Raw genomic sequence first — 11,236 nt, forward strand, 5'->3', positions numbered from 1 at the left:
AGATTTTAACGATTATTGAAAAGAATGCGAAGGATCAGATGTTAACTGCGTTGGATTGCGAACTGCCAGCAGAGGAGGCTGTTTTGCTTCGGTTCAGCAAAAAGGAGGCGGGAGGGAGGTTTGCAGGAAGGGTGGGGGGCTTCTTGTCCCCTTGTAACACGGGTGGGAAACCTTTTTCAAACGGAAGGGACACATTCTCCTCTGGCCAAACTTCTTGTTGGGCAGGGTCAATAGCAGAAGCAGGTGGAGCTACAAATGCATACGTTCCAAGTGTCCCGATTTTCCAGGGACAGTCCCGGAATTACGAAAACCATCCCAGCTTCTGATTTGATACCGAAATGTCCCGATTTCCCCTGCCAGTGCCGCTGCTACCGAGCTCAGGGAAGAGGGTGAGCAGCCGCTTTTCCCAAGCGATTGTGGCTGCTGCTCTGCTGCTGCGAGGGAGAATCTCGTGACCTCTCGCTGGCCATTGCTTCGAGTAAAGGTAAAGGGACCCCTGACCATCTTGCTTTATTGGCCAAGGGAGCCTGCGTACAGCCAGCATGTGGCCAGCATGACTAAGCCGCTTCTGGCAAACCAGAGCAGCACACGGAAACACCGTTTACCTTCCCGCCGGAGTGGTACCTATTTATCTACTTGCACTTTGACGTGCTTTCGAACTGCTAGGTTGGCAGGAGCAGGGACCGAGCAACGGGAGCTCACCCCGTTGTGGGGATTTGAACCGCCGACTTTCTGATCGGCGACCTACTGCTTCGAGTAGCTATGGCCTAAACATGGCGAGGGATGCATATATATATTCCTGTAGAAAAGTAAACTTCACCTGACAATCAATAAGTCCAACAAATTAAAAATGATTGGAAAAAGTTGACTTCAACAAATAGCCCACAATCGTAGAATTCAGTCAAGAGGCCGCTACTAATTGCAATACAGTCGTACCTCGGAAGTCAAACGCCTTGCAAGTTGAATGTTTTGGCTCCTGAACACCACAAACCCAGAAGCGAGTGTTCCAGTTTGCGAATGTTCCTTGGAACCCGAACGCCCAATGCAGGTTCCGCAGGTTCTGATTGGCTGCAGGAGTTTCCTGCAGCCAATCGGAAGCTGCGCCTTGGTTTCCAAACGTTTTGGAAGTCAAACGGACTTCCGGAACGGATTCCGTTCAACTTCCAAGGTACGACTGTACTATTAGTATAATCCGTGACTAATAAAATCAGTAGGCACTCAGCATGCAACTTGTATCTGGTGTTCATAGAACCACTGGGGCTGCAATCCTATACACAGAGTAAGCCCAAACTCAACTATGGTGGGGCTTACTTCTGAGTATACTTGTATAAAGATTGCACTGAACATCTCTTAAGGAACATCTCCAGGGATGGTGGCTTGTTCATACTGAAGTTTACTGCGTGTTTCTAGCTGTTTAATCTACAAATCACCCTCAGACTATACCAATCACCACGCTTTTCACCCATAAATTCCAGTTTGCCTGTAAGCCACTCGGGGAGCCCTTGTTGGCTGAAGAGGCAGGTTAAAAATTATTAAAATAACTACGTTTGTGGGAAAATGACTTCCATATATAGATTGGCCCACTGAAGGCTAAATTCTAACAGCTGCTAAGCAAAGTACACATCCAACAGTACAGATACAAAACACACTGGGCCGCATGCAAACTGCTGGGCACATAGAGTTGGAACCAAAGGCAGTTAAAGAAAACCACGGTTTGTAAACCAACAGAAAACAATGGCTACAAATTGAGGGGGGTTTTTTGGGCAGCAAGCAAACTATAGTTAAACTGCTGGGCAGGCTTCACACATAACACTAAGCCACAGTTTAATAAACAATAGTTTAATACACCATGGTTTAGCCACGTTATTGGGTTGTTGTTTTGATTTTGATTATATATATATTGTGGTTTCTATGCTGATCTTTTCTCTGAACTGCCCTGAGACTGCTGGGTATAGGGCGGTACATAAATTCAATAAATAATAATAAATAATAATACATCGTGGTTTAGCATTTCATAAGTGTTAGCTCAGTACACCATGGTTTAGCATGATGTGCAACCCAGGTCTATAAGGCAAGGTTGCTGCACTTTCCCATACATATTAATGGAAATATATGAACCCTGGGAAAGTTACGTAATTCCATTTGGTAACTCCAGTCTTGTATTGCCAGACCATGTTGGTGCTGGTGCACAATAGTTTAGTGATAACTTCTTGAATAGTTCTTCGAACCGTAATTAATTCCACTCCCTGTCAGAATTTAAGCTGACCCCAAGTAGTCTGTTCACCAGAGTAGCTGACTTTGATGTGAGATTTCTTTAAGTAAAGACCAGGGAAAACAGTAAATTGTGGCTGTGAGCTAGAGCTGTTGATATTGCATACTTAAGAATCCTCTTACTCTTTGGGGCGATTGCAGCATTAACTTGCAGAAAAGCTCTTTGAATTTCATTCGTGAGATCCGCACTCCCATCCCTGCCACCGCTTTAATGATTTTGGAGCTGTGGTTGGTAAAGGGTAAAGGGAACCCTGACCATTAGGTCCAGTCGTGGCCGACTCTGGGGTTGCGGAGCTCATCTCGCTTTATTGGCCGAGGGAGCCGGCGTACAGCTTCCAGGTCATGTGGCCAGCATGACTAAGCCGCTTCTGGCGAACCAGAGCAGCGCACGGAAACGCCGTTTACCTTCCCGCCAGAGTGGTACCTATTTATCTACTTGCACTTTGACATGCTTTAGAACTACTAGGTTGGCAGGAGCAGGGACCGAGCAACGGGAGCTCACCCCGTTGCGGGGATTCGAACCGCCGACCTTCTGATCAGCAAGTTCTAGGCTCTGTGGTGTAACCCACAGCGCCACCCCCACCTAATTTTCCACTTCCAGTGCAGATTGGCCTTTCTGCATTCCAAATGTATTGTTTTTAACACCACTGTGTGGATCCTGGTCATCGACCACTGATTGCTGTCATCCCTGCTTCATGTCATTGGTAGTCAGGACAGGAGACTCACTATGTCACGGGTGGGGAGCAGTATTCCCTGGAGAGCCAGCGTGGTGTAGTGGTTAAGAGCGGTAGACTCGTAATCTGGTGAACCGGGTTCGCTTCCCCGCTCCTCCACATGCAGCTGCTGGGTGACCTTGGACCAGTCACACTTCTCTGAAGTCTCTCAGCCCCACTCACCTCACAGAGTGTTTGTTGCAGGGAAGGAAGGGAAAGGAGAATGTTAGCCGCTTTGAGACTCCTTCGCGTAGTGATAAAGCAGGATATCAAATTCAAACTCTTCTTCTTCTTCTTTTAAGTAACCTACTCAGAGTCACATGCCAATGGTGGACAAGGTCACAGGCAAAAGTGGGCAAAGCAACAGATGTGAATTTTATCTAGTTTCTATATGCATATAGATAGCCCTTTCTATCCTTCAGCTGGGCAAGCAAGAAGCATTATCAGTGTCCGAGAGCATATTACCCCTGAGGAATAGCTCAATTGGTAGAGCACGAGACTCTTAATCTCAAGGTTTGAGCCCCACATTAGGTGAAATATTCCTGCATTGCAGAGAGCTGGGCTAGATAATTCTCGTGGTCCCTTCCAATTCTACAATTTTTATTATTAATATTAATAATAATTTTATTATTTATACCCTGCCCATCTGGCTGGGTTTCCCCAGCCACGCTAGTCGGCTCCCAACATAATATTAAAAACACAATAAAACATCAAACATTAAGAACTTCTCTAAACAGGGCTGCCTTCAGATGTCTTCTAAAAGTCAGGTACAGTGGTACCTCAGGTTAAGTACTTACCGTACTTTTCGCTCTATAACACGCACCAAACCATAACACGCACGTAGTTTTTAGAGGAGGAAAATCCGTAGGCATGCCACCCGTAGGCATTCCCTCCATAACACGCACAGACATTTCCCCTTACTTTCTAGGAGGAAAAAAGTGAGTGTTATAGTGCAAAAAATACGGTAATTTGTTCCAGAGGTCCGTCCTTAACCTGAAACTGTTCTTAACCTGAATCACCACTTTAGTTAATGGGGCCTCCTGCTGCTGCCGAGCTGCCGAAACACGATTTCTGTTCTCATCCTGAAGCAACGTTCTTAACCCGAGGTACTATTTCTGGGTTAGCGGAGTCTGTAACCTGAAGCATATGTAACCCGAAGCGTATATAACCTGAGGTATCACTGTAGTTGTTTATTTCCTTGACATCGGATGGGAGGGCGTTCCACAGGGTGGGTGCCGCTACCAAGAAGGCCCTCTTCCTGGTTCCTTGTAACCTCACTTCTCACAGTGAGGGAACCGCCAGAAGGCCCTCAGAGCTGGACCTCAGTGGGAGCTGAACGATGGGAGTGGAGACGCTCCTTCAGGTATACTGGAATTCTATGATTTCAGTCAGGCAAAAACATTTAAGGAATTCAGAACAGGGCTGGTGAGGGATGTTGGCTAGGAGCAGATAGAGATTGTTAGGGTTGCGGCGCTCATCTCGCTTTATTGGCTGAGGGAGCCGGCATGCAGCTTCTGGGTCATGTGGCCAGCATGACTAAGCCGCTTCTGGAGAACCAGAGCAGCGCACAGAAATGACGTTTACCTTCCCGCCAGAATGGTCCCTATTTATCTACTTGCACTTTGATGTGCTTTTGAACAGCTAGGTTGGCAGGAACAGGGACCGAGCAACGGGAACTCACCCCGTCGCGGGGATTCGAACCGCTGACCTTCTGATCGGCAAGTCCTAGGCTCTATGGTTTAACCCACAGCGCCACCCGCGTCCCCCAAGAGAGACAATTCCTCCCTAAAGTGGCTTGGGCACTTGCTAAAGAAGCAAACATGCCTCCCTGACCCCTCTCTCATCCATTTTGATCTATGTCAGTGTGCAAACAAGCACACCTCCCCTTGTGCGCTCACAGCACAGGGAGCTGTCCGTCTGTTCACTTGGTGTGATCACTTTTGAGCAAGCTTCAAACCTTTCACATAGCTGTGGGGCCCTAAAAAGGACTAATCTGATCTATCCATTGTAAAGTTTCAGCGCTAGTGAATGCAGACTTTGGAAATTTCACAAATGAAACTTAAGTCAGTGGTATGTTATATAACCGATTTTTTTAAAAAATTCACTACAACGATAATGTGCAAGTTAATTTACACACTGGATTTCTCTTCTGTGGTATGTCCTGGATTTATGAGAACAGCTGTTTAAGGATTGGTACCAGAGTTTGATTTCTTCCCTCCTTGTCCCTTTCCCCTTGTGTGTTGTGTTTTTTTAGTTTGTCAGCCTGTAGGCAGGGACTGTCTTGTTTTTTATTGACTGCATGTAAGCAAGCCACTCTGGTAACCTTCTTGGTTGAAGAGTGAGGTACAAATGCTCTAAACAAACTAAATAATAAATAAGATTACAACATGCATGTGCCAGGCAAGTAGGTGAGAGAGTCTCAAGTCCTGTCAGTTGTTGACAGGACTTCACACTTGAGGAAGAAATGAAATGGGTTCTCCCCACCGGGCATGTGGTGTAGTGGTTAAGAGCGGTAGACTTGTAATCTGGTGAACCGGGTTTGCGTCTCCGCTCCTCCACATGCAGCTGCTGGGTGACCTTGGGCTAGTCACACTTCTCTGAAGTCTCTCAGCCCCACTCACCTCACAGAGTGTTTGTTGTGGGGGAGGAAGGGAAAGGAGAATGTTAGCCGCTTTGAGACTCCTTCGGGCAGTGATAAAGCGGGATATCAAATCCAAACTCTTCTTCTCTTCTTCTAACATCTGCGCATGATCAGTGGCTGCCTGAAACATACAACTTCAGCTGAATTGGATGGAAACTGGTTTGAGGGAAAGCACATCAAACAGGAGTATTTTTCAAGAAGCTGTAGCAGAAGATCCCAACTGGTGGTCCGTGGACCCCAGGAGATCTGCGTAACCCATGTCACATACCCAACAACTGTCCAGGACATCCCGTTGGGGGGGGGAGCACAGTGCCCAAAAATGCACAATATTGTGGCACTGAAAAACACATGTTTTGGGGTGCTGTGCTCTTGTGCAGGTCATATGATTCATGTGGGAGCGCAGCCCAGAAGACGCATGTCCTGGTTTTGTGTTGGGACATGTTGGAGGGTATGGTGGCACCATTTGCATAACAAAAACCTCACCACATACATGTCAACATTTTCAAAAGTAGGGGTTCCATGGCTTGGCTTTTGAAAAGCAGGGGGTCCGCAGTACTTAGCTAACTGGGGACCACTGAGCTACAGGAATACAGTCATACCTCGGGTTACAGATGCTTCAGGTTGGTTTTGGGGGGGTTACGGACCACCGAAACTTGGAAGTACTGGAACGGGTTACTTCTGGGTTTCGGCGGTCGCGCATGCGCAGAAGCGCTAAATCGTGCATTGTGCATGCGCAGAAATGCCAAATTGCAACCCGCGCATGCGCAGATGCGCGACTGTGGGTTGCGAACACTGCGGGTTGCGAACGTGCATCCCACACGGATCACATTTGCAACCTGAGCGTCCACTGTACCTGTAGATTGTGGTGAACATATTGTGTACAGTGGTACCTCGGGTTACAGACGCTTCAGGTTACAGACTCCGCTAACCCAGAAATATTACCTCGAGTTAGGAACTTTGCTTCAGGATGAGAACAGAAATCGTGCTTTGGCGGCGCGGCGGCAGCAGGAGGCCCCATTAGCTAAAGTGGTACCTCAGGTTAAGAACAGTTTCAGGTTAAGAACGGAGCTCCGGAACGAATTAAGTTCTTAACCCGAGGTACCACTGTACTTAGCTTTAAACACCACCAGTGAGAGTGTGCTGGAGCCAGAGTTAAGTGGTAATTTTTACACAACCTAAGAATCCCATTCCCAAGCTACTCATACCGTTGATATATATTTTTGTAGTGGAAGTAGAAGCATCTGGGGGGGAGGGGATTTCCAGCAGAAAAAACAGTGTGAGGAGGAAGGGCACAGAAATTCCACTCCCGCCCCCCAAACTGGTCTTCTTCCTCAAATTACCGCCTCTAAAGCAGCTACGCTGTAGAAAAGGAAAATTGAAAAAGACTCAAAGGACTACATAGATTGTGTTTGTTGTTCCAGCGGCAGAGGCAATATTTAAACCGGAGCGCTTGTAATTCCCCCCCCCCCCATCCCACTATACTTGTGCCCCCCTCCCCAAGACAGAAATAATTTAAAGAGTAACTGTGCCCTGCAATGTGCCACCGCTGTATTTTGCTGGCTGGATTGCTTTGCAGCCAGGGATGCTGTGGGAGCTAGGAAGAGCTGCCGCCCACAATCTCAGAGGAGAGAGGAGCAAAATAGAGATGCAGGTTTCACAGGGAACAAAAGTTTAAAAGTTAAAGCTGGGGATGGTGACAACAACAAGCAACCATCCACCAAGTGAGGAACTCAATTAGTCTGAAAGACAACTATGGCGCTGTCTTTCCCCCCAAAATGCTCTAAATACGTACGGATATAAAAATTTAAAACAAACTATCTCTCTCTATTGACTGCCTGGATGACGGCCCTTTCCCTTCTCGTTTTTTCTTTAAACATCCACTTTCATATTTATTTATTCTAAGCGCAAAGCAGCTGCGATAATTAGACTGTCAGATTCGGTAAGTTAATGAGGAGTCAGTGGAGTGGAAGCGTTTGCATTTGTTAAGATTGCTGAAGAAGGGAACCACCATGCTTTTGCTTTTGCTCTGTCTTTTTGTCTCTCTCCTCTCTCTCTCTCTCTCTCTCTCTCTCCCCTTCCCTCCCACCCTCCACTGGGTGGGAAGAAGAGAGCTTGGCAGCACATAGGAAGATTTGAATCCTTTTGATTAGCAGGCTGCATTCCCACTACTGTTATGCCAAATTATTTCTTTTCTGGGGCTCCTGGCATTAAAAAAAAAGAGAATTTCCAGATAAGAATCCTACGAGGGCAGGAAGCATGGCTAGAGAATCCTAGCTTCACTCCACACACCCTCCAGATGGAAAAGGGAAACTTGTGGAAGTTTCTGGGCTTCTTTTTATTATGATATTAGGAAAATACTAACGCACGTTTCTTCCTCTTTACATTTTTTTTAAAAAAACAAAGTACAGTGGTACCTCGGGTTAAGTACTTAATTCGTTCGGGAGGTCTGTTCTTAACCTGAAACTGTACTTAACCTGAAGCACCACTTTAGCTAATGGGGCCTCCTGCTGCCGCCGTGCTGCCGGAGCACGATTTCTGTTCTCATCCTGAAGCAAAGTTCTTAACCCAAGGTACTATTTCTGGGTTAGCGGAGTCTGTAACCTGAAGCATATGTAACCCGAGGTACCACTGTAACTATAAAGAGAATTGGGTTGTTTTTTTCCTGGGAGGATTAAAGGTAAAGGTAAAGGGACCCCTGACCATTAGGTCCAGTCGTGACCGACACTGGGGATGCAGCGCTCATCTCGCTTTACTGGCCGAGGGAGCCGGCGTACAGCTTCCGGGTCATGTGGCCAGCATGACTAAGCCGCTTCTGGCGAACCAGAGCAGCGCACGGAAACGCCATTCACCTTCCCGCCAGAGTGGTACCTATTTATCTACTTGCACTTTGACGTGCTTTTGAACTGCTAGGTTGGCAGGAACTGGGATCGAACAACAGGAGCTCACCCCGTCGCAGGGATTCGAACTGCCAACCTTCTGATCGGCAAGTCCTAGGCTCTGTGGTTTAACCCACAGCACCATCCTCCTCCCTGGGAGGATTACTGGGACTGAAATGTAGAAATGCTGGACAACTTCATATATTGCCCGAAGTGCTGCACAGTAAAAGCACAAGTGGCCGGGATAAGGAGGGCCGGCTCTATCATTGGGCAGAGTGAGGCACCCATCTCAGGCAGCAGATGCTGGGGGGAACTGGGACCAGTGGCAAGGTGTTGGAGGACAGGCTTTGCTTGACACACACACAGGAAGAACATAGGAAGGCTACCTTGTACTGAGTCCGACCTATAGCCCATTGCATTGGGCTCAATATTGTCTACAGTGACTTGGAGCAAGTCTCCAGGATTTCAGACAAGGATCTCTCCCAGCCCTTAAGCCAAAAGAAAGAGGCTGGGGAATGGAAAACAGTCCATAATTGGGACAGGTTAGCCATCCAGGCTGCAATGTATGGTCTGAGAGAGAGATGGAGTGCCAAGCCAAGGCTGATGGTCAGACAAAGTCTAGGTGTGACTAGTTGTTGTTTTTTTAATCCCCCAGCATCCCATCAAAAAAGCCATCAAAAGAGGTGACCTGGAAGACTTGTCAGGGGGGGTGGGAACCCCATCAGTTTAGTCTGATAAGCAACTGGCTAACTGGAGCCAAGGATAATGGCTCAGGAACCATTCCCTGCTGTGCAGCGATAACAAGCAACTGACTCATCCACTTTGTGTGCTTCCAGGCTCATGTAGGATCAGGGAACATGTATAATCTGTGCCCACAATCAGATCTTGCACATCTCACAGGGAGGAAGATGCGCACACACACACAACCTCAAGATTACAAAAAAAGTGGATTCATTAGTCACTGGGATGTTGGCTCTTTGACACTTCTTGTAACGTGCAAAGCTACCCCATTGCTTGCTTGTGTGACTTTTTGCCAGTAAATCAACTGATTGCCGGTTTACTACTAGAACTGCAGAGTGAACATGTTTCTTTCCACGGTTGTAGTTTCCAGTGGTGGTTTCGTGTTAAAATTACTTTGGGAAGGAGTCCAGGAATAGTTTGCTGCTGGTCCCTATGGTATGTTTCAGTCTGTGAATGAATTTCTGGAACAGATTGCCTGACTCCCTTCATTAACCTGGTGTTTCCCAGATACTTTGGAGTATAACTCCCACCAGTCCCAGCTACCACAGCAGATAGGAGTTGTAGTCCAAAATATCTGGAGAGTTGCTGGCTTGCAAAGGCTTGGACATAGCATAGTTACTGGGTTTTTAAAAAAAAGTTATCATAAATGTTATTAAAATGATAGATTCCACTAGAAGAGGGGTTGAGAACCTACAGATGTTGTGGGACTCAAGCTCCCATCATCTCTGACCATTGGCTATATTGGCCGAAGCTGATGGGAGTTGGAGTCCCAATATTTGGAGAGCAATGGGTTATCCATCCCACTTGCACTGGTGTAAAGGCTCTCCACGAAATCTGGGGAAGTTCACCCAGGAATAAGCTTACTCCTGTGTCAAGCAGCATCACATAGGAGCAGTTTTCTTTCAAGACAAGCAATGTGGGTCACCATCAAGGACAGATTTGACGCAGTGCAGGCTCCCCTGTATTGCTCCCCTGTAACTGATGCTTGGCTTCTTTGTTTCCTTCATAGCACAGTCCATCTTCACAGTTCCCGGAGTGAAGCTGAAACCAGAAATGTGTGATCTCTTTGCTCCATACGAGAAGGGTCATCTCAAAATCAGCTCCAGCAAGTTTTGGTGAAAAGAACAAACGAAGTGTGGACTTCTTTTCTGGGGCGAGGAAGTCAACGGATGCAGTTCATCGTCACTATTTGAGTCTGGGCTTGCCCTTAAAACTAAGAAGTGATCATAGAAAATAGGAACAGACTGTATTATAGGCATAAGTAAAAGGAGCAAAATATTTTCCCCCTTTAGGTTTCAGGATTAAGTGCAACTATCAATGTGTCCTGGGACCATTTGATTAAGGGTGGGCTATACGAACAGATTCCTGCCAACCTAGCAGTTCGAAAGCACGTCAAAGTGCAAGTACATAAATAGGTACCACACCAGCGGGAAGGTAAACAGTGTTTCCATGCGCTGCTCTGGTTCGCCAGAAGTGGCTTAGTCATGTTGGCCACATGAGCCGGAAGCTGTACGCCGGCTCCCTTGGCCAATAAAGCGAGATGAGCGCCGCAACCCCAGAGTCGTCCGCGACGACCTAATGGTCAGGGGTCCCTTTACCTTTATACGAACAGGTAATAATGTAATAGATTGGGGGGGGACCCCTCCTAAATCCTAGACATTAATAAATGGTTTGTTGTTGTTCAGTCGTTTGCAGATTGCAAATTAAAAGGAAATGTTGTTGTTGTTTAGTGTTTAGTCGTGTCCGACTCTTCATGACCCCATGGACCAGAGCACGCCAGGCACTCCTGTCTTCCACTGCCTCCCACAGTTTGGTCAAACTCATGCTGGTAGCTTCGAGAACACTGTCCAACCATCTCATCCTCTGTCGTCCCCTTCTCCTTGTGCCCTCCATCTTTCCCAACATCTGGGTCTTTTCCAAGGAGTCTTCCCTTCTCATGAGGTGGCCAAAGTATTGGAGTCTCAGCTTCAGGATCTGTCCTTCCAGTGAGCACT

The 11,236-nt window shown here is 47.1% G+C and overlaps 1 protein-coding gene across 1 annotated transcript in view; it reads left to right on the plus strand.

Moving 5' to 3' along the window:
• The window catches only part of CDK15 (cyclin dependent kinase 15), a 66,491-nt gene extending 55,562 nt beyond the window's left edge, over nucleotides 1-10,929 (plus strand). Inside the window, 1 exon segment of the mRNA XM_081017933.1 lies at nucleotides 10,252-10,929. Within this exon segment, the coding sequence (XP_080874059.1) occupies nucleotides 10,252-10,361 (110 nt within the window). The 3' untranslated portion in view covers nucleotides 10,362-10,929.
• The last annotated feature ends 307 nt before the right edge of the window (nucleotides 10,930-11,236 follow it).

Source organism: Podarcis pityusensis, assembly GCF_964106645.2.
Source record: "Podarcis pityusensis genome assembly, chromosome: 1".
NCBI classification, from domain to species: domain Eukaryota; kingdom Metazoa; phylum Chordata; class Lepidosauria; order Squamata; family Lacertidae; genus Podarcis; species Podarcis pityusensis.